The sequence below is a fragment of the Rhinoderma darwinii genome, chromosome 4, assembly GCF_050947455.1.
Source record: "Rhinoderma darwinii isolate aRhiDar2 chromosome 4, aRhiDar2.hap1, whole genome shotgun sequence".
In the NCBI taxonomy this organism is placed as follows: domain Eukaryota; kingdom Metazoa; phylum Chordata; class Amphibia; order Anura; family Rhinodermatidae; genus Rhinoderma; species Rhinoderma darwinii.
In genome coordinates this window covers 379,924,832-379,949,463 of record NC_134690.1, presented here as the reverse complement: position 1 = coordinate 379,949,463, position 24,632 = coordinate 379,924,832, and the positions used below count along the sequence as shown (strand labels likewise).

The following is a 24,632-nucleotide window of genomic DNA, read 5'->3' as shown; positions in this document are numbered from 1 at the left end:
GTTTAGTTACACTTCAGGAATATTTCTTATCTGTTCACCATTACGCCGCCTAGAGGTGTTGTCATCCAGATTTGCTAGACTGAATGAGAAATCTAGTGACACATTCCCTGCTCTGGTATAACTAGGCAAATTTAAAGTTCAGTATTTTTGGAAAGCTGGGTCACAACCACCATGGAAGCCGTATATTGATCAATGTTCTCACCCAGCTTTCCCAAAAAACAGCCGTGTAAAACCGTCGAAACAGAACACAGTATTTCCCATTGAAATCAATGGGCAGATGTTTGGAGGCGCGAAAAACGGCCCGAAAATAAGCCGTGTGAACATACCCTTACATGTTCATTGGGAATTTTTCTTTTATTTTTGTTTTAACATTTTGTCAAACACCCAGTCAAGCACTCAGCAGAATACTGCGGGCACATTGCAGTATATATGAAATGTTCTCTTTAATTACATTTAATCCATGAATCACTTACAGGATATGAGGAATTACAAGTATTCCGTGAAGTAGGGAATGGGTGAGTCATAAGGGTTTAGAAAATGTGTTCGAATTTTATTCCTGTGTCTGAGATAAAAATTGTCTTTCTATGTTAAACTGTAATGGTACATTTGTAGACGTAATCTGGATCCTAAAATTAAGGTTTACATCTATCTATCTATCTATCTATCTATCTATCTATCTATCTATCTATCTATCTATCTATCTATCTATCTATCTATCTATCGCATGTCAATATTTTGACTGATAATTATAATATAGCTGTTCTGACCAGCAGGTTGTGGACCCACTGGTCTACTCTACCAGTTTGGCTTAGGGCCACCTGTAAGGGCGTTATCTAAGTAGCGTCCCCAGTCTTCACCCTTCAACCCCTATACAGGGTTCAGGTCTTCGCTACGGGAAGGCTACCAGGTCGCTTCCTCTTGAGATAGCCGAGCGGACTAGCAACAGGTACTGGCAGATGGTACCTTAATGGATGGAAAATTCAGGCTTGACACCGACAGTAGGAGCCAGACTGTTAACAGGCAACTGGATGGAAGCTGATAGCCGATTACTAGACACTGGTGGATAGCAGATGACTGGATACTGGCTGACAACAAGCAGCAATAGTGGACTAGATTAAGGCTGGTAGCGGATGAATGGATACTGGTTAACAACAGTCAGCAACAGCAGACTGGATACAGGCTGGTAGCGGATGACTGGATACCAGCGGAAAGGTGCATGCGTGCACTAATGACGCAAGCGGAGGACAACAGCACAGGCCAGCGGCCTGTCCCTCCTCCAGGCCCGCCGGCCTCTGCTGGTGTTCTCTGCTTGCGTCCTTAGTCCACACGTGGGCCCTCCGGTTGGTATCCAGTCATCCGCTACCAGCCTATATCCAGTCTGCTGGAGGTGAAGGTGTGAGACCCGATGGCGGGGACCACTGTCAGGAACAGGACCTGCCACTGGCATTACAATAGCCATTCTTGGCTCAGTTTTACAAATAGCACTAGCACCTTCTTAGCATGGTCACTTTAAATAGTTTTATGTTTGGAGATATTGATTTTATAGTGTACTTTATATTTATTAATGCATGTTTGGTATGTATTGATTTTACACTATGTTATTACAATGCCCTCATTCACTTTACCTGGGTATCCTCCTCCTGGGCATTTACTCCCGTTTGACTTGTACTACCGTATTTATATAACAATTATGTGTATTGTATTATTTTAATATTTTTAATGTAGATATCTACATAAATAGTCATCCCCATGAATGAAGCTGATTGTTCCATGGTTTGAGGTTATTAGTTGTGGCTGTAGTAATCTATGCCCTAAATCTTTTATTCCCCGCACACCATCATATTACATCCCTATTACAGAGGTGCACATGTCCGCTCGGGGTGGCGCTCACGGCTCCTGCTTTGTCACCAAGGGGACAGCGCATGGATGAGGATGTTCACCCAGGGAGATGTGTCTCCGGGGTGTCGTCCTTGCACAGGCGATCTCCAGGGTGCGAAGCCGTAGCCGCTGGAGTGGGCGGGGCCGGCGGTTATATGCACCACACACCTGTGATGCATTACACGTCCCAGCTAGTCACATGGGAACTTTTTCTAGCAGCCGATTGGATATGGTTCTCTACGTAAGGTCCACCGCTCTTTCCCCCAGTCACGCCGTCCTAAGCTAAGGCTTCAGAAGTAAACTTTTGATTTCTGTGCGTTACTTGTAAACATTGTTGACTGGTTTCTTTGTTTCCTGCCGCGGCTGCCATTTGTTTTACCAATCTACTGATTCGCGACCAGCCTTTACCACGTGACTGGACATAAATTATGAGTATAATACCCCACTTCCCCGTTATACGTTGTGGTAAATTTGGGGGACACTGCTCAATTGGACAGTATATGGCATCAGATTTTTACGCTAATTACTATTATGTATTATTGCATGCTCCATTTTATATTTAGGATCATCCATCCGCTATGTGTTTGTGTATTTTTAACGCTATGTATTGAATAAAGATTTAGGCCACGTTCAGACGTGGCAGAATTTTTCCGCTGCAAATGTTGGTGCAGATTCGGGGCAATTATGCTACGAATCTCCACCAACATTTGCATATCTCACAGGTAATTCAGACGTTGCGGATATCACAGCGGACTTGCCGCAGATAACAGTTCTTGCATTGCAAAGGCTGAAATCCGCCGTGAAATTCCGCTGCTTCTCCGCAACATAATTTGCATACTGCGGAGGGGAAATTTTGCACCGCAGCCTAAATTCCGCAGTTATTTTCCGCAACGTCTGAACTAACTTTCCTAAAAATGTATAGAAACAAATGCAAAAAACGGCTGCTGCAGAATTCCACTGCCGACTGTCCTCAGCGAAATTCAACAGCAATTCCGCCACGTCTGAACGTGGCCTTATACTAATGAGATTTTCAAGCTCGAGTTTTTATAGGTTATATATGTGCTATTGAGAGCGTTCTCTGATATTCGTTTTTGCTACTATAAATATGGACTTTCGCTTTGGCTTATGTATAGCAAATCTGCCTAGTAATGCTGTAATACATGCCCTGCTCACCATATCACTGCACTAATCTGGAAAAGGAGGCTGAAAACTCACACTACTCCTATTTCTGCTCTCACCCCAACTTTCTTACAGCCCTGAAAGGCACTTCTATTTAGTTATTCAGTGATATGTGTATAGTGTTTCACAACATATCTATGCAGACTCGCCTGGGAGAGCCGGGTGCTGTAATAGCAGCCGTGCCACATTGGTTGTCACCCAGCTTTCCCAGAAATAAAGCTACAGGCGATTATTAAGGAGGAATTCTTATTTCTGTTCCTCGTCGGCTTTCGTTGTTGTTCTCAGTGTACCGCAGCGCATTATTCTGCCGATATACTGTGTGTCCCATGAGAACATCAAATGGAACCAAAGGAAGGATATTCATGATTTAGAAATTGATGAATGGTAAAGCCGGTGTCACGAGATATTTTTTTCGTTAGTTTCCACGGCTGAAAACGACAGATAAAGCCCCCTGGGTCACTGCCTATTCTCAGATTTGACTTGTTAAGATAGAAGGAAGCTGAAAATCTCTGCTTTATAGCTGTGAATGCGTCTTGCGTCAGATAACATTGATTTTAACAGAGACGTTTTTCCCGATAGTGTTTTATCCCTTTGGCTAAACTGCTGTCACCAACTAATGTCAGCGGCTGTTGTGACAACCTTCAGGGACATTTATTGGAGGTTTATTCTAGAGTTGGAGAGATCACATTTTTCATCATATAGAGAGATCTAAAGGAACAAGAGAATTTACTGGTAAAAATATGGAGAGGGACTGTGAAAATTGAGCAGCAGTTATGGCTCATGCACATGACATATTATGGATCTGTGTGGTACGGATTGCATAATACGGTGCATAATGTTCCTCACAGATTTGATGAAAATCAGTAAGAAAAAAAATGCATGCTTCACTGCATGTCGTATCATGGAGGCTCCACACAGCAGCACAGAGTGTCTACAGACCTGTTATATGAACCATAGGGAATTGTGCTGCAGTACAGCCTCCTCATGCTGCAATGCCCTGCTGCAAGCTTTAGGGTATGTGCACACGTAGTGTTTTCAGAAAATGTCACTTCTTGAGCTGTTTTTGGAGCGGTTTTACATTGACTCTATAGAAAAACAGCTCCAAAAACGGCCGTAAAAAACGCTGCGAAAAATGCGACTTTGAATAAAAAGCGTCTGAAAATCAGGAGCTGTTTTCCCTTCAAAACAGCTCCGTATTTTCAGACGTTTTTGGTTAAGCGTGTGAACATACCCTTAGGGGAATGTTTTAGATGGGGTATCTCTTAGGACTCGTGTGCTGTATCTGAGGTGTTTTCTCTTCTCTCCAAAAATTTGATTTTATCCCAGAAGTTGTAAAAAAATAAAACATTTTTCACAAAAAAATAGGCAAAGGCCTCAAATCCAGCCATGTAAATGGGCATTTAAAGCCAAACTCAACTCAAAACCTGTAAATTCGGATGTGACGGCAGTTAATGCCAATATCCCATGTCTCCAATGTCGTACTTACAGGTGGGCACAGAAAGCTGAGATATAAGGAGCTGTCAGTTGGGGTCGTCACAATTCGGAGTGCTTTAACTGATCTTGGTTTAGCCATAGTTCCACATCTACACAAAAGTCAGAATTCCACTTTTTATTGCTAAATACTATAAATATATTTATTCATATATCAGCGGTCCTCAAGTAACGAACCGAGGTCCAAATCCGGACCAGGCGTGCCAGCTGCCTGGATCCTGCAGACCTGCCGTCATATAGGCATTAGAGGGGGCAGTATATTTTCCAATGCATCTTTGCTGGCCGTTCTGCCGTCAGGAGTGGAATTACCACCAAGGCCCCGGCGCACAAAGTCCTCATGTTGACCAGTGTCCAGGACATTGTGTGCGGCGGGGCCTGGAAGGGAATAGGACCCGGGAGTGGCAACTGGTAAGTATATATTGTTGGGTTTTCTTTTGTCTGGTCGGTCTGAATTCATTTTCGAGTTCTGATCTGGGGTCTGAATTAATTTCAGGGGTCTAGTCTTGCAAGTCTTTTTTCAAGGAGTTTGAATTAATTTTAGAGAATGGTCTGGGGACTGATTCATTTAAGGGCTCGAGTCTGAATTAATCTGGTTTGGGGTCTGATTTTGTTTAGAGGTCTGATCTGGGGTCTGAATGAGTTAAGTTGTTTGGTCTGTGGCCTGAATGAGTTTAGGGGTCTGATCGGGGGTCTGAATTAATTTAGGGGTCTGATCTGGTTTTTCCACTAAAAACTGATAGTAAATCTTAATGTAAATAGTTCTACAAAGTTTGTGCAACATTAACAAGATGATATCTTAACTGGTGTCGTTCATCTCGGACCTTCACATGACTGCACGTAAATCTTTACTAAAGCTAATTGAGTACCTGTGGTAAATACATTAGTTTGCTTGCATCACTCATGAAATATCACACATAATTCATCAAACCAATTGTAAGAAAGATCAGCAGTGAACTCTTGCAGTAATACCAATCGAACACTAGAGGGTGCACCTTGCTCATGTAAAACAGTGTTGCGTACTGTAATATCTGAATGAATGAATGAAATATAACCTGATGAAATATATAACTGACGTGATGTTCACCATTTGCTTCCTGATACATAAAATGATCATTCTTTTTGTGAACTCGTTCTGTTATTACCCTGTCATGCTTGTTTAATAATGATAAAGGGGTTTTCTATCTGGACAACCCCATTTTTAATTGCAACTCCTCCGCCGAACTGTGAACGGATCAGAATGGTGCGGCTGCTTGAACTCCACCATCAGCTTTTATCATCATTTCCTTTGTAGTGACATTGCAGGTGAAAATGTAGTATTGTATGGAAATAGCGCCGGGTCCACCACAGCAGGAGCTGCTAATAGGGAATATGAACATCCTCGCCTTTTTTTTTGTCTGGTTTCAGCCTCTTAATAAATGTGTTGCATTTTCCGGCTTGCCATGCGTCACAATTATTCCAATACGAATCGCGGTCACAGGGAGTGTGAACCAGGCGGGCTCAATCCACATAAAATTCTTCACCGCTCCGCTTCTCCCCTTAGACTCTCAAAGCAATCCGCCGCTCTTACAAGGTACTGACGCCAAGCTGCATCAGGGCCTTATATGCAACGCAGCATTCAATGTCCTGAGCGCTCCGTCACTGCTTGGCGTCAGTATCTTGTAAGAGCCGCAAACTGTTTGGATAGTCTAAGGGAAAGGAGTGTCGTCTGATGGGAGGGGGACAAGTAAAAAAGGATCCGGCATGGGCCTTTACATTGTTACGCCCCACAGAGGTAAATCTATGCCAGCTAGGAGATGGCGTAGATTTCAACTACAATTTCTGACACTTTCTAGCGTAAATTATAGTAAATCTGTTGGGCCACAGATGGCTCCGTCCACTTTGTTAGACCACACACCTATTCTTAAAAGTTCCGAGGGTCAGATTAAAATGCCAAAAGTCACAGTTTATCCTGCAGATTGTGACTTTTTGCCCTTTTGTGACTTTTCTACTTTAAACCGGTGTAGCAAGGTTAATAAATTCCCACAAATATTTTAGAGCCAATGTGTGGGCTTAGAAAAAAGGCTCCCCCCCCCCCCCCCAGAAACAGTGCCATTCTTGCCCATGGGTTTTTGTTGATTTTGATGCTGAAAAATTGACTAAAAAATGCCACATGGCGTTCATTTTAAAAAATAAATAAATACTTAAGTCCTAATTCACACACTATATCCAGCTTTAAATGCACCTAAAACAGTATGGATGCATCCAGACGCGGTGGACTTGCTTTGGATTTGCAAATCCGCAGCAATTATCAGTACAAGACAAGTGGATGGGGTTTATAAAACCTCATCCACATGTAGCAGAAAATATCCGCACTGAAAGCAGAGCATGCTGCAGATTTTTAAATCATTCTTGTTCAGAAAAGAAGCGGATATTCACCATGGACTTCATATGCACTTGCAGCAAACCCGCAGCAAAATATTGCAAAGCAAATAGTGTACCACGTCTGGATGCATCTTAAGAGCTTGTAACAGAATTGCTGCAGACTTTCCTGCGTTTTTCACTGCGTTTTTCTCAATGTTGGGAGATGGTGACATTTCCTCAGAAAAACGCAGCAATTCAGTCCACTTTCCGCAGCAGGAATCGACATGCTACAGTACAAAAAATACGCGCCGCAGGTCAATTTCTGGTCGGAAATTTTACGCAGCGTGTGGATAAGCCCTTAGAGTAGCCACACGCGTAGCAGATTTTCTGCAGCAAAGTTCGCACGTCACACCCTTTCTAGATTGAAACCCGCAGTGAACATGTAGAACAGAATGAGCATGATGCGGATTTGAAGATTCGCATCATGTAGATCAGATTCTATAAATCTCATCCACTTGCCTGCAACTTGTCTTCCGCTACAGATTTTCCGCCTGCAATTCCGGACAGAAAATCTGCAACAAATGCGCTACATCTGCAGGGGCCCTATATGTGATGTCCCTAAAGTTGGGATGTGCAGTTTAGTCAACACAAAAGTAATTATTAAATTTATACATAGGAAGAAAACCTCTGTCGTTTTCATCCGGGTGCTACGAGGCTTGAGTCCCTTCCCCCAGATACTTCACAGCAGTCCCGACCATTTTACCGTCTGTTTATATTGTAACGTCAGTCTTGTAATGAGTGTTAACTGTACCCGTTTAATAATTGAAAGCAGCTAAAAGCAAAAGTCTCTTTGAAATATTCATTGCAAACCAATTTCCTGCAGTAAGGCCTTCGCCCTTCTGTTAATATTCGGCTGTGTACACATTAAGAGGCGGACACGCTTTCCTACAGCAGGATAAGAATTGATATTTTGTAGGTGATGTTTTTCCTCCACTGTATTTACGGCCTTTAGGCCTATGGACAATTTTGATGGCGTTTACGTCAGCACACGGAGCCATTATTGGTCCGTATTATGTACCAGTAAGCACGACGTGTGCCGCCATATTGCGCCTCTCTGAGCAATGTTACCTGGGACAATACCTGCATAATGCAGTTTGCAATGGAGCTTGCCACCATTTTTTTTCTTACGGATTATCAAGGTACGGTAGCGGCTCTTATCTATGATCATCATATTAATCTACTGTATACAACAGGATACATACTCACTGTTTAAAGGGGTTTTCCAGGACTTTTGCATGGCTGTCCTATCCTACTGATCAGTCTTTGATCGACCCCTATCAATCTGCAGAATAAAGGGGCAGTGGCGCTCCTGATTATACTGGCACAACATCTCGTCTGGTCGGCTGACTGTGCCTGGTACTGCATATCAGTCCCATCGATGTGAATGAAAATGAGTCACAGTACCAGGCACAGGCACAGCTCTAGGTATGGCCATGTGCCTGTGTACACGACGAAGTGGGAATGGCACTCCTGCAAGCCCCTTTATTCTGCAAATAGGGGGTTAGACCACCACCAATCAAGGAGACGCTCTCAATATTAAGGTCCCAGAAAACCCATTTAAATGTTCAGCATTCCCGTGCCAGTTGCGCCGTTCTCCCCTTTTAGAGCTTTCTGAAATGGGCGATGATTTTCATGCTGGACTAGTTAACGGGACAGACAATCACTAGTGACGTCAGTTTGGTCGTGACTTTAGAATGGTTTTTCCAGTGGGAACAGCATGAGACATAATGCACATCATGCACAAAAAAGAAAAAACTTTCCCCAACTAACTCGAATTATATCTAAAAATATCCAGCATTGCTTCTGTATACTGAGAAATATCTGACGGCGAGTGCAGAAGTCAGCTGGATGTCCATTCCTGTTTCCGTATCGTATGCTGCACGTATACTCTTTTATAAATGGGTTATTAAGTTTATATATGTTTTTGGATATAACAGTTTAGGATGTTTACTATACAGTACATTGTTGCGGGAGGTTTTTGGCGGTGATTTTTACGTATAAACCACGTCGGAATCAGTGCAAAAAAACTGCCTAAATCGCCAAACATTTGATTTCAACGGAAGGCAGAGGCGTTTTTCCTGGGCGGCTTCTGGCTGCTCTGGGAAAAACAAAAAAGCGCCATTTTCTTTCTTCGATCGTTTTCCACCTCTGACCTTTCATGGAGAAGCAATGGGAGGCAGAAAAAAACCTGCAGGACTGCTTTGGAGCCTTTTTTTGGGACGTTTTTTTTCCGTGGTTTTTTGCATTAGATTCGATAGCCTTTGGCAAAAAATGTTGCAAAAAAACACGGAAAAAAAGCGTCAAACAACGCTGGCAAATCAAAAATTCGTCTCAGGCCCTGAGTTTTTTGGCGCTGATTTTGATGCAGAGACCGTGTCCGAATCAGCACCAAAAAAAGGCCGAAATCATCCCCATTTATTTAAATGGAGGCCGATGCATTTTTTTTTCCCCAGGCGGCTTCTAGCCATTCGTGGGGAAAAAAAACGGCATGTCCTTTCTTGCCATGGTTCCGCCTCTGACCTGCGGCGCTCGTTTTTACCTGCGGTCCTTGCATTAGCTTCAATGGCCGTAGGCGAAAAACGCTGGGAGGTCAAAATCTGCCTCAAAATTCCTGAAGCAATTCTGAGGCAGATTACATGGTGTGCGCCAAATATATTACATGTCTTAGACACTTTTAACAGCCATCTTGACAGATTTGAAAATGTGGCGTGGCTAAGAGGAGTCATAAAATGCAGCAAATTAATGGATATTTGTGCTATTTTTTGGCGCAAAATAATGTAGTACAATGTCTAGTGAAATCATGCGCCAAATAATTCCATATGCCCAATTATGATAAATTTGATATCATTTACGGTCCATCTTCCTGTCTTATCTTAGTGACCTGTAATGTGTGTAGTACTTGTATGTGATACTTTGTAACCACATTTTCATCATTACTACAGTGTTGTTTTTATTTTACAGAAATATTTTAAAAGGAATCAAAGAGCTCCGAGATGTTTTACGGGTCGTGGAAACAAAGGCAACGCAGGCCTTCAAGATGGTGAGATTACAGAAGTGTTTGGCTGCCTGCCATTCGGCATGTTTTATATATTGTGCAATTAATAATGAGAACAGTGGGGCCGGTGGTGACAGTAATGGAAATTTTCCATTGATGTCTGTAAATAATATTTGTATAAACATCACATTCTGATGTCAGAACCTGACGATTATACAGAGATAAGTGGCGCTACATAGACACTGCTTATCTCTTCCTGCAGAAGCAGTCAGTGACTGATCACTTTTGTAGGAAGTTCCTTCTCTTGCGACAACCACTGATTGACTGACGTGTAGCGCTCTCTTTTTTAAAAAAAAAATCTAGGTTTTTCAGTAGCTGCAGTGTGTATAAGGGCTTATTTACACGAGCGTGTTAAACGTCCGTGGGACGGCCGTTGAAACAGCGGCCGTCCCACGGACCTATGTAATTCAATGTGGCCGTTCATACAGCTGTTGTTTCAACGAACCGTGTGAAGGGTCCGTGTGAAAATAGGACATGTCCGTTCTTTTCGCGCATCACGCGTCCCTCCATAGACTCTCATAGACTCGCAGGGAATGCCGTCCGGAAAATGGCACCACATTATGAACACTACAGATTTTCCTCAACGGATTGCTTTGCGGAAAATCCACAGTGTAATACAGTAGCAGCAGTGTGGGTGAGTTATGAACAAATTTCATCCACAGGCTGCGAAAACAATCTGCCAAAAAATTGTCATAAATTGTCCTGCGGTAGTTTTTTTGTTGCGGGTTTTCCCCATTGAATTCAATGGGGAGGTTAAATCCACAACAAACATGTGTTGCAACTTTTGCGGCAGAAACGCTGCAATTCCACCATAAAAATTGCAAATGAAAGAGAAAAAAAAGTTTTTTTTAGTTAAAATTAATAAAAAAAATTTTGCTTACCACCCTCCTGTTGTTCTAGCAATGCGATCCTCTGTTCTGAGCGCAGCCCGGCCCGGTGACTGCTTCAGCCATTTAAGGCAGTGGTCACATGGACTACAGCATCATCCCTGGAAGCCGAGCTGCGCTCAGAAGAGACTTGACTACGGCCGGGGTAAGTAAAAACTCTTTTTATTGCTGTAGTATTTTCGCAGTAGAATACGGTCCATAGTGCATCCGTAGAGCATCCAAATTTACAGATCTGGAAAAAGGGAGGCTACAAATGATGTCGCCAACATGACCCAACCCCTTGAAAAGTTATATTATCTAATTTCCAAAAATATGCATAAAAAGCCCTATTTCCAAACTACCCGTTATGTAGCAATATTTGATTAACTCCTTAACGACCGCCCACTGTATTTTGACAGCAGGCGGTGCAGGTGCTTCGTCTACAGCGACGTCTTTTGGCGTCGCTGTAGAAGAGGCTGATGAGCGCTCTTGTGAGTTCTTATCCTCTTAAGCAGGAGCTGTAATTTACAGCTCCTGATCTTGGAGCAGCCTGCTAAATATAGCTGGGGTCGGAAAACATTCGGACCCCAGCTGTTTAACCCTTTGATCGCCGCAGTCCCTATTTGATTGCGTCATCGGGAACACGGTGATGTGATCAAAGACCGGGGAATCCCACTGCAGTCAGTCCTGGGGACCTAGGAAGGACCCCAGGACTGTCTGCTCAGTTTGCCTGCTGTTAGGGCACACTATGTACTGCCCTAACAGCAACCTGTGTCATAGTGACATAGAATAATGTATTACAAGAGTATTCTAATACATTATAAGTAAAAAATAGAGTTATCCAATAATGGGATTAAAAAAAACGAATGAATAAAAAAAAATGTCCCAAAAAAAGTCTTATTTTGCATAAAATATATTTTATTGCCCCTGCATTAAATAAAAACAAAAATCCTAAACATATTAGGTATCTAAACGACCGTAATAACCTGAAGAATTATTCAAATAGGTTGTTTAGCTTGAAACGTAAATGAGATAAAAATAAACAAGAAAAACTATGCCAAGAATCGCTTTTTCCTATCTTCATGACGTAAAAATATTTTTTCCTACCCCCAAACTGCGAAAAAAAATAATACAATTTCTCCCGCATAAAATAACGCCTCATACGCCCATGTCAATGGAAAAATAAAAAAGTTATGGCTGCTGAAAGGCAGAGAGGTTAAAACAGAAAAATGTAGCTGGTCATTAAGGCCTTTTCAGGCGCGGTCATTAAGGGGTTAAAATCTAACCTTTTGTCAATAACACTGAGGGTATGCTCACACGGCCTATTTTCGGCTGTTTTTCGGGGTGTAAAATAGCTCCGTATTTTCAGACGTTTTTGAGTTTGCCTGTGAACATACCCTAACATAGCTTACACCTTCTGTGAAAGGGGCAATACATGACAAAAAAAGGGCATTTAAAAAATACAAATCTGAGGGTACAGCTGTAGCCTTTGTAAAATATAAAGAGCTTAATAAAATCTGTAAAAATGTAATAAAATTAGCAAAAATACAAAATGAAAGGCAGGTGGCCAAGGATAGTAAAACAAATCCTAAAAAATTCTTCAAGCATATAAATGCAAAAAAGCCAAGGTCTGAACATGTAGGACCCCTAGATAATGGTAATGGGGAGTTGATCACAGGGGATCAAGAGAAGGCAGAGTTACTAAATGGGTTCTTTAGCTCTGTATATACAACAGAAGAAGGAGCAGCTGATGTAGCCGGTGCCAGTGCTGTTAATATATCAGTTGATATACTGAATTGGATGAATGTAGAGATGGTCCAAGCTAAATTAAATAAAATAAATGTGCACAAGGCCCCAGGACCAGATGGGTTACACCCTAGAATTCTTAAAGAGCTTAGTTCAGTTATTTCTGTCCCCCTTTTCATAATATTCAGAGAATCTCTAGTGACTGGTATAGTGCCAAGGGACTGGCGCAGGGCAAATGTGGTGCCTATTTTCAAAAAGGGCTCTAGGTCTTCCCCGGGTAATTATAGACCAGTAAGCTTAACATCCATCGTGGGGAAAATGTTTGAGGGGCTATTGAGGGACTATATACAGGATTATGTGACAATAAATAGCATTATAAGTGACAGCCAGCACGGTTTTACTAAGGACAGAAGTTGTCAAACTAACCTAATCTGTTTTTATGAAGAGGTGAGCAGAAGTCTAGACAGAGGGGCCGCTGTGGATTTAGTGTTTTTGGACTTTGCAAAGGCATTTGACACTGTCCCCCATAGACGCCTAATGGGTAAATTAAGGACTATAGGTTTAGAAAATATAGTTTGTAATTGGATTGAGAATTGGCTCAAGGACCGTATCCAGAGAGTTGTGGTCAATGACTCCTACTCTGAATGGTCCCCGGTTATAAGTGGTGTACCCCAGGGTTCAGTGCTGGGACCACTATTATTCAACTTATTTATTAATGATATAGAGGATGGGATTAATAGCACTATTTCTATTTTTGCAGATGACACCAAGCTATGTAATATAGTTCAGACTATGGAAGATGTTCATGAATTACAGGCAGATTTAAACAAACTAAGTGTTTGGGCGTCCACTTGGCAAATGAAGTTTAATGTAGATAAATGTAAAGTTATGCATCTGGGTACCAACAACCTGCATGCATCATATGTCCTAGGGGGCGCTACACTGGCGGATTCACTTGTTGAGAAGGATCTGGGTGTACTTGTAAATCATAAACTCAATAACAGCATGCAGTGTCAATCAGCTGCTTCAAAGGCCAGCAGGATATTGTCGTGTATTAAAAGAGGCATGGACTCGCGGGACAGGGATGTAATAATGCCACTTTACAAAGCATTAGTGAGGCCTCATCTAGAATATGCAGTTCAGTTCTGGGCTCCAGTTCATAGAAAGGATGCCCTGGAGTTGGAAAAAATACAAAGAAGAGCAACGAAGCTAATAAGGGGCATGGAGAATTTAAGTTATGAGGAAAGATTGAAAGAATTAAACCTATTTAGCCTTGAAAAAAGACGACTAAGGGGGGACATGATTAACTTATATAAATATATTAATGGCACATACAAAAAATATGGTGATATCCTGTTCCTTGTAAAACCCGCTCAAAAAACAAGGGGGCACTCCCTCCGTCTGGAGAAAAAAAGGTTCAAGCTGCAGAGGCGACAAGGCTTCTTTACAGTAAGAACGGTGAATTTATGGAATAGCCTACCGCAGGAGCCGTCACAACAGGGACAGTAGATGGCTTTAAAAAAGGGTTAGATAATTTCCTAGAACAAAAAAATATTAGCTCCTATGTGTAGAAATTTTTCCTTCCCTTTTCCCTTCCCTTGGTTGAACTTGATGGACATGTGTCTTTTTTCAGCCGTACTAACTATGTAACTATGTAACTATGTAACTATGTGTGACAATAGAACATTAGGAAAAAAATTTACTGAAGGGAAGAGGTTATCACTATTGTTTTTCCCCACTGAATCGCTCCCTTTAGGAATGTTTTTCGCCTCCACTGGAATCGACATGTCTAGTGCACAGCAAAATTTTGTTCACCATTCTCTTATGTCAGTATTGCAGACTACTGTGCTATTAGCCAGCCAAAAAGTAGTAGGACTGTGTGCTGTGTGTCAGAGATCTGCCCCTATAGACGTCTTCAGTTGGAGCATTTTTGGCCCAGTTATTGTCCTTTGCCTGCCCGATCAATAGGGTGGAGCAGAGGCTGCGACCCTCTCTTCATACCAAATGTAAATGTGTCTATTGCCCTAAGGAAGTATACACATCGAAGGCATTTATGGCACCACCACCATAAATGCCCGAAATTGGGACACAACATTCTGTGCTGATTAACGTCTTAATATATCTTTACAGCGGTTGAAGCTCCATTTCTCTGGTACAGAGCTCTAAATCCCCCATATAGAAACTAATGATAAAATTTAGACTGGCGGCAGCCACCATTAGGGGGCGCCTAGGAGCTTGGTTCATACTGTTTTATTATTGAGTTCAATGTATAAACAGTATGCAGTAAGCTACCTCTAGTGGCAGCTACAGGCAGACAGATTTGAATCATTAACTAAATCTATGCAGTGGATTTGTTGCTCTGTATCAGTAAAATTTAGTTGGACCTTCCCACTGTTGCAATCTGAGTGGGAGCCTGGCAACAAGCGACAAATTCCTCTTCAGCGACCCCACAGGTGAAAATAAAGCATTAAATTATGCCCATTGAAATCATTGGGTTATCCATGTCATTTACAGATGTACTGGGTCCTCCAGAGAAAAAGACATTCTTTGTAGCCCCTCTATCAACTCGTGAATAGATGAAGGTCCTAAATGAGAGATTCCCCTTCATTAACTCAGAATTCCCTAATAGTGTGAAAAAAGGATTTTCTGACCCAGACCGTCCCTTTAATGTCGATCTGCGCTGACTACACTTCTAGTTTTCTTACTAATTATGTTTTGTTCACCTCTTCTTGTTACGTTATGTAATGCTTATTGCAAGCATTGTCAGCATTTCTGTCATCATTTGGGAGGGATAATGTCATGATGTGCTGATGAGAGAACATTTTGTGTAGCAGGACAGGATTTCGCTCTTTGCTGATGTTTAAAGAACAGAGAATCTGACGTTATATTCTTTTGAACAATGAATTCATCAAATACATAAAAGTTTTTCCATTTATTAAAGGGGCAAAAACAAATACAACATTTATCATGATATCGTTCTTCTGTATATGTATCAGCTGGCATCCATTCTTAGCCCCGTATCCTCCTTCCAGTGGTAGTGCATGTAAAACAGGGATTATGAAAAGGAGGTTAAAGTTTAGGGTCTTTTATGGCTCTGTCTGCAGTGGAGACCAAGCAATCTAAAGGCCCTTTTACACAGGTCAATTATCAGGCAAACGAGCATTCACAGAACACTCGTTCCCGATCATTGCCCTGCGTCAACAGGGCAATGATCAGCCAATGAACGTGCAAACGCTCTTTAATCGGCTGATTGTATCGTTTAGGCAGCATAAAATATTATCGTTGTGGGCAGCGCATCTCCATGTGTAATCAGGGAGACATGCTGCCGACATGACGAAATGTATGGGGACTAGCGATCGTAGTAACGAGTGCTCGTCCCCATGCTAGCTCCTTGTGAAAGGAACAAACGAGCGCCGATCAATGTGCTGTCTTGTTGATCGTCGCTCGTTTATATGGTCCTCGTCGGACCGTGTAATAGGATTGTAAAGTCTCACCCCTCGTTAGGGCATATGGCCATCATAGCAAGGGACCCCTATCTTTAAACCAAAGCAGAGAGATTCTAAGTATCATCGGGTACTATTCTGGCCGACTCTGTCCATCTATGTATTGCATAGACGGCTGCAACAGGAGAAATTCATTACCCCAGCGGTAACAGCTGATCGCCAGTTTTTCGATGCTTGATCCGTTGCGATCAGCTGATGTACAGGCCAGCTTCACAAGAAAGCTTTGGCTTCGTGAGACAACCCCTTTAAGCCCCAGCTCTTTAGCATATCCGGAGAGAAGACCAGCTTTTTACTAGTTTCAGGAGCTTGCAGAAAGTCTTGCAGACTGATGAATAAGAGTTTGCTTTCTTATTTTTTTGTCTTCTCATTACAATTATAGGTTTAGTGTCCCTTTAAGGCGGATTTTACGTCAGTATTTTTGCTCATATGCTCACACTGAGGTGCCGGGATCACTGTGATACTATGCACAGATTTCTTTCTCTTATTTTTAGGCCATAGAGAAATGTAGGAGACTCAAGTCCCGAGGGGGGAAGCTGCCAAAATAATTTCATATTGACATGATAAAACAATATTGGCTAATACCAGAGAACTGGAGGCATGCAGCCATAGAGTAGTTTGCGCTCTTATCCCGGCTTTCTGTCATTTGTGAATATGAAAGCACAAAGGTAAAATGGCCTGAAGGAAGAGGACGGCGCGGCAGGAAGAGATGCCGTGCATTATCTGTTTAGAAAGGGAAGATACAGACCTTTGTTATTTATCTAGTTTTGTGGAACTGTTAATGTTAATTTAGGCATCTGGCTTTTACTTGCTTTATAAACTAATTACAATTGAGAAATGCATAAAAAAAAACATCGACTACAAGTCATTTTTAAATAATTAAATTTACCATTAAAATTTCTGCGTGATGCCATGCACTGCAGCACTCTCCCATCTGAGAAGGAGCTGTAGGACGGTTCATCTTGAGCCTTCTGATTCATGAACAGAATGACTAAAACACACAAAGCCATTACAGAAGAGAGTGGTGATGTCATACTGCATAAAAATGCCAAATAAAGCGTTCCTCCGGTGAAAAATACCTTCCCAGTTCTCTTAAGCTGCCCATACACATAAGGGCAGGGGCGTAACTAGGAAAGACTGGGCCCCATAGCAAACTTTTGACTGGGGCCCCCCCTCCCCTGGGTGTCAGACAACCCCCCCTTGTAGATAGTGCCTTTTTTACAGCCCCCCCCTGTAGATAACGCCATACAGAACCCCCCCCCTGTAGATAACGCCATACAGCCCCCCTGTAGATAACGCCATACAGCCCCCCTGTAGATAACGCCATACAGCCCCTGTAGAGAACGCCATACAGCCCCCCTGTAAATAACGCCATACAGACCCCCCCTGTAGATAACGCCATACAGACCCCCCCTGTAGATAACGCCATACAGACCCCCCCTGTAGATAACGCCATACAGCCCCCTCTGTAGAGAACGCCATACAGACCCACCTGTAGGTAACGCTATACAGCCCCCCCTCTAGATAACACCATACAGCCCCCCTGTAGGTAACGCTATACTGCCCCCCTGTAAATAGCACCATAGAGCCCCCCTGTAGGTAACGCCATACAGCCCCCCCTGTAGGTAACGCCATACAGCCCCCCTGTAGGTAGCGCTATACAGCCCCCCCTGTAGGTAATGCTATACAGCCCCCCTGTAGGTAATGCTATACAGCCCCCCCTGTAGGTAACGCCATACAGCCCCCCTGTAGGTAACGCTATACAGCCCCCCTGTAGGTAACGTTATAGAGCCCACCTGTAGGTAACGCTATACAGCCCCCCCTGTAGGTAACGCTATACACCCCCCCTGTAGGTAATGCTATACAGCCCCCCTGTAGGTAACGCCATACAGCCCCCCTGTAGGTAACGCTATACAGCCCCCCTGTAGGTAACGCTATACAGCCCCCCTGTAGGTAACGCTATACAGCCCCCTGTAGGTAATGCTATACAGCCCCCCTGTAGGTAACGCCATACAGCCCCCCTGTAGGTAACGCTATACAACCCCCCCTGTACGTAACGCTATACACCCCCCTGTAGGTAACGCCATACAGCCCCCTGTAGGTAACGCTATACAGCCCCCTTTGTAGGTAACGCTATAGAGCCCCCCTGTAGGTAACGCTATACAGCCCCCCTGTAGGTAACGCCGTACAGCCCCAACCCCCCAAAAAAATCCGACCAATAGTTTGTCCTACAAAAGACATGTATTCCCTATTCACAGGATAGGGGATACATGTGTGATCGCTGACAGCGATAGGGAGAACGGGGGACCGAAAGTCCCCCGAAGTTCTCCATGACTAACCTCTGACTTCCGGCGTCTGCGCAGCTCAATAAAAATGAAAGGAGCGCTGGTCACGCATTCGCACAAGCGCGACCGGCGCTCCATTCATTTCTACGGAGCTGCCAACACAGACCCCGGAAGTCCGAGGTTTGTGATGGAGAACTTCAGGGGACTTTCGGTCCCCCATTCTCCCTATCGCTGCCAGCGATCACACATGTATCCCCTATCCTGTGGAGAGGGGATACATGTCCTGTGGAGAGGGGGATACATGTCTTATGTAGGAACAACCCCTTTAATGGCAGAGCGGGGAGATACCTCCCTGCTCTGCCATAGTGTTAAGTGGCGTCCCGCTGTAGTAGCCATAGCGGCAGCTAACGGAGCCTCCGGTCATGGTGGGGGCCCGTGCCGGCGGGCGACACGGGCCCCCTCATGTCGCGGGCCCCGTAGCAGCAGCCGCTACGGCTGCTACAGCGGTAGTTATGCCACTTCATAAGAGTATGTGCACACGATAACGTCAATTATGGCTCAAAAAACAGACCTGTTTTCAGGAGAAAACAGCTCCTGAATTTCAGGCGTTATTGCTCGTACTCGCGTTTTGCGAGGCGTCCATTACGGACGTAATTTGGAGCTGTTCTTCATTGAAATCAATGAAAAACGGCTCAAATTACGTCCCAAGAATTGTCCTGCACTTCTTTGACGAGGCTGTTATTTTACGCGCCGTCTTTTGACAGCGACGCGTAAAATTACAGGTCGTCGGCACAGTACGTCGGCAAACCCATTGAAAGTAATGGGTTTGAGGACGTATTGGAGCCGTGTTTTCAGCCATAATTCGAGGCGTAAAACGACTCATTTACGCCTGAAAATAGGTTGTGTGAACCCAGCCTAAGACAGCTTTAGGCCAAATGATCGTTCGGCCAACAGCTATTCCCTCAGACTCCCCCAAGACTTCAGACTCTGAACAAAGGGATCGAGCATATTGAAATTCAACATGCTCGACCCCTCTCTTCTCCGACATCTGCTGTTGGCGAGAGTCGGGATGCCGCCATACACATGTGCCATCCGATCGCGCCGAAATTGCGGGTTCGGCCTACACACATCTAATGTTTATGGCCAGCTTTAGATCCTCATGTACAGAACCTTTGTGGAGCCTTTTCCTTCAAAGCTTAACTGTTTATTCTGCAGACATCTCCTTCTTCCTAATTCACTAATTAGGAAGTTGTTATCATTGTCTGCCATGTTACAGATACACTGGAGCTGCAGCCCGGTCACCGGTCACTGTCTCTACAAGCCTGCCAACACTCACTACACTTGCAACCTATCACTCCTCTCATGCTGCTGTAACTACACAACTTTATTATGTAGCAAGTTCTTTCTACAGACACACAAATAGCTTGTAATTCCCTGTTTGGGTAAGGTATGCAAGTTTTTTCTATATGTCTTTGTTTGTTTTTGTTTCCCTGCAGCTGACAGCAGAGAGGAAGTAAAGGGCTGCAGTAATTCAAGTCTCCTCCTAATGTGACCAATACTGAAATGAATAGAGTGTGAAGCCTGCAAGTGAATAAAGATAAAAAAAAAGCATAGAGAATAATTTTTTTAATTCTAGTTTAGAAACTGAGGTGCACACCCTATATCTATTTATATATATTTTCCAATATCTTTGTTTTGTCATTTTTCATCATTCTCAACATTTTCTCAACATTTCGGCTTGCTGTCAGTGATTGGAAACATTCTTGTTTGTAGCTGGAGACTAAAAGCTTATACAGACCTAATACTTTTCACAGATGTTTTTTTTTCCTTAGTTTTCGATGAGTTTTTTTTTATATATCAGCTTAGTGAAAAGCATTATAATTATGGAACAGATTGTACAGTAAAACAGGAACATAATCTAATAGATTTTTATGTCCCCTGCCAACTGAACATATGTTGCTGTGTGAGGCGACCATATCCTCATAAATAGTGACATGTATGTGTGTATCTATATATATATATATATATATATATATATATATATGGCATATATATGGCATTCTTAAAGAGGAGTAGTCACGCCTTCTGACATGTTTTAGTAAATAATTATATTCCCCAAAAAATAGCATGCATTCCCCATGAATAAGGGCATGACCACACGTAGCGGAATTGCTCTGGAAATCCGCAGCGTACAAGTTTCTCCATTGCCTTCCACAGCTTTGTGGTTGGGTTCATTTACACGTTGCGGACAATTCCGCTGCGGAGCATAGGCTGCGGTGCGGAATTTGGTGTCCGCAGCATAGACTGACTGTTGCGGACATGTAGCTGTCTTGTTGCGGACTCATTACGGAATTTCTCCATTGACTTCAATGGAGAGTCAAAATTCCGCAATGAAGTCCGCAGATGTTATGTAGATGTTATGTGTGCTGCGGAGCGTATTGGTTTTACTAACATGACATTTCTTTATTCTGGCTGGACCTATGTATTTCTAGGTCTACAGCCAGACTGAGGAAGTCAATGGGGCTCCCGTTATTACAGGTGACTACGTGTGTGCACCCGTAATTACGGGAGCGTTGCTAGGCGACGTCAGTAAATAGTCAATGTCCAGGGTGCAAAAAGAGTGTAATGACGGGGAGGGAGACAGACAGGTGAGCCCTAATCTACCCGCTACTCAGTCCCTGCCTACTTGCAATGACTCATCCTAGGCGACAGGGTACAACTGGGCGACGGTCCCTACGCTCAGTAAGTGCAAGACAGACAAACAGACAAGGGTACACAGAAGCTACGGAAACGGGGCAGCTGCCCACGGACACACCGTGAGCAACCAGAGTAGTGAACGAGCCGAGTCAAACCTGGAGTGAAAGAGGTACAAAAACGCTGAGCAGGAGAGTGGTCAGAAAGCCAAGGTCTATAACAAGCAGAGGATGAGTAGTACAAGCAGTAGCAGCAAGGCCAGGAAACAAGTAGAGCAGGATCACAAGCAAAGGAGGAACAGGAAAGGCAGGTATAAATAGACAGTGGGCGGGAGCTAGCTCCGTCTGACCAGGCTGTGATAGGCTCTCCCACTCCTAAGCCTGCCATCCTGAGTGGTGGAAGATGGAGTCAGTCTCACAGACATAGGAGCAGGTGCAGACTGATTGCCCATGGGCGTAGACACAGAAGCTGTGTCTGGCAAATCCTTTACAGTACGCCCCCTTTTATGAGGGGCCACCGGACCCTTTCTAGGTGGACCTGGTTTATTGGGGAAACGAAGGTGGAACCTCCTGAGCAATACCCCAGCGTGAACATCCTGGGCGGGTACCCAAGTCCTCTCCTCAGGCCCGTATCCTCTCCAATGGACCAGGTACTGGAGGGAGCCTTGGACCATCCTGCTGTCCACAATCTTGGCCACCTCGAATTCTACCCCCTCAGGGGTGAGAATAGGGACCGGAGGTTTCCTCGAGGGAGCCAAGGACGGGGAGCAGCGTTTAAGGAGGGAGGAATGAAAGACGTTGTGCACTCGAAAAGACGGGGGCAACTCCAGTCGGAAGGAGACAGCGTTAAGGACTTCAATGACCTTGTACGGCCCTATAAACCGGGGAGCAAACTTCTTGGACGGGACTTTAAGGCGCACATTTTTAGAAGATAGCCACACCAGATCCCCGACCACAAACAAGGGGTTAGCAGAACGTCTTCTATCTGCCTGAGTCTTTTGTATGCTCTGGGATGCCTCTAGGTTCTTCTGAACCTGGGCCCAAACTGGGCACAGTTCCTGATGAACGACATCTACCTCGGGATTGTTGGAACTACCAGGTGAAACGGAGGAGAACCGTGGATTAAACCCAAAATTACAGAAAAAGGGGGAGACCCCTGACGAGTTACTGACCCGGTTATTAAGGGAAAATTCGGCGAGGGGAATGAATGAGACCCAATCATGTTGACAGTCAGAGATAAAACACCTTAAATATTGTTCTAAAGACTGATTAGTCCTCTCCGTTTGGCCATTAGTTTCAGGATGGAAAGCCGAGGAGAAGGACAGATCAATCTCCAATTTTTTACAGAAAGGCTCTCCAAACCAATGAAACAAAGTGTACCCCTCTGTCAGAAACAATATTGACAGGTACCCCATGGAGACGCAGGATGTGTTTGACAAACAAGGTAGCTAACGTCTTAGCATTGGGTAGTTTCTTGAGGGGCACAAAGTGGCACATCTTACTGAAGCGGTCTACTACAACCCACACCACCGACTTGCCTTGAGATCGAGGCAAATCGGTGATAAAATCCATGGAGATATGGGTCCAAGGTCTCTGGGGAATGGGCAAAGAACATAGTAATCCCGCTGGTCGGGACCTGGGAGTCTTGGACCTAGCACAAACCTCACAAGCGGCGATGTAGGCCTTAACGTCTTTAAGCAACCTAGGCCACTTTAGTTTCTGGCAATGAGGTGCTTGGTACCCAGGATGCCTGGATGGCCAGATAGTGCAGAGTCATGATTTTCCCTAAGTACCCTTAGCCGGAATTGCAGGGGAACAAACAGCTTGTTCTCAGGAAGGTTCCCGGGAGCTGAACCTTGATCAGCCGCAATTTCGGAGACTAAATCAGAATCAATAGAGGAAATTATTATACCTGGAGGCAAAATACAAGCAGGATCTTCCTCTGAAGGAGGGCTGGCCAAGAAGCTACGCGACAGTGCGTCAGCCTTAATATTTTTAGACCCAGCCCTATAGGTGACCAAAAAGTTGAATCTGGTAAAAAATAACGCCCATCGAGCTTGTCTCGGGTTAAGCCTCCGGGCAGATTCTAAGAAAACCAGATTCTTGTGGTCGGTAAGGACCGTTACCTGGTGCATAGCCCCCTCCAGGAAGTGGCGCCACTCTTCAAATGCCCATTTAATGGCTAAGAGTTCGCAGTTGTCAATATCATAGTTACTCTCAGTGGGCGAAAACTTCCTGGAGAAGTAGGCACAGGGACGGAGATGGGTGAGGGACCTGGTACCCTGGGACAAGACAGCACCCACTCCCACCTCGGAGGTGTCAACCTCCACGATGAATGGCTCCATTTGGTTGGGCTGAACCACAACTGGGGCCGAGATAAAGCACTTCTTAAGGACCTCAAAAGCCTGGACAGCCTCAGGAGGCCAGTGGAGGAGATCAGCACCTTTGCGAGTGAGAGCCGTAAGAGGCTTAGCGATGACCGAGAAGTTAGCAATAAATCTCCTGTAATAATTAGGGAATCCCAGGAAGCACTGTAACGCCTTCAGGGAGGCAGGTTGGACCCATTCCGCCACAGCCTGGACCTTGGCGGGGTCCATGCGGAATTCATGAGGAGTGAGGATTTGACCCAAAAATTGTATCTCTTGCACCCCAAACACACATTTGTTTTCCCAAAGGACCTGGAGCACCTTCCTACATGCTCAATGTGGGAGGACCAGTCCTTGGAAAACACAAGTATGTCATCAAGGTACACTACAAGAAATACCCCCAGGTAGTCTCTTAAAATCTCATTTATGAAATTCTGGAAGACCGCGGGAGCATTACACAACCCAAAGGGCATGACGAGGTATTCTAAATGACCTTCGGGCGGGTTAAACGCAGTCTTCCACTCATCACCCTCTTTGATGCGGATAAGGTTATAAGCCCCCCGTAGATCAAACTTAGAGAACCATTGGGCCCCCTGAACCTGATTGAAGAGATAAGGAATCAAAGGAAGGGGGTACTGGTTCCTTACAGTGACCTTATTCAAGTTCCGATAGTCGATGCACGGCCTAAGACCACCATCCTTCTTCCCTGCGAAGAAGAAGCCAGCACCTACCGGAGAAGTAGATGGGCGAATGTAACCCTTGGCCAGGCATTCCTGGATATACTCTCTCATGGCTTCACGTTCGGGACAAGAGAGATGAAATATCCTACCCTTAGGGAGCTTAGCTCCTGGTACCAAATCGATTGCGCAATCGTATTCTCTATGAGGAGGTAACACTTCGGAGGCCTCTTTAGAGAAAACATCAGTGAAGTCCTGAACAAACTCAGGTAGAGTGTTCACCGCCTCAGGGAGAGAAATAGAATTAAGAGAAAAACATAACGTCATGCATTAATTACCCCATTAGATAAGATCCCCAGTATTCCAGTTAAACGTGGGATTATGCAACTGCAACCAGGGAAGGCCTAAAACCAAATCGGACGATAATCCCTGCATCACCAGTAGAGAGCACTGCTCCAAATGCATGGAGCCAACAAGGAGTTCAAAAACAGGGGTT

General features: G+C 44.1%; 1 protein-coding gene across 1 annotated transcript in view; it reads left to right on the top strand.

Annotated features, from left to right (window-relative positions):
- Positions 1-24,632, top strand: part of TTC7A (tetratricopeptide repeat domain 7A) — a 293,419-nt gene that overhangs the window by 46,837 nt on the left and 221,950 nt on the right. Inside the window, exon 6 of the mRNA XM_075863204.1 lies at positions 9,910-9,988. Within this exon, the coding sequence (XP_075719319.1) occupies positions 9,910-9,988 (79 nt within the window). The remainder of the gene's footprint in view (positions 1-9,909; positions 9,989-24,632) is intronic.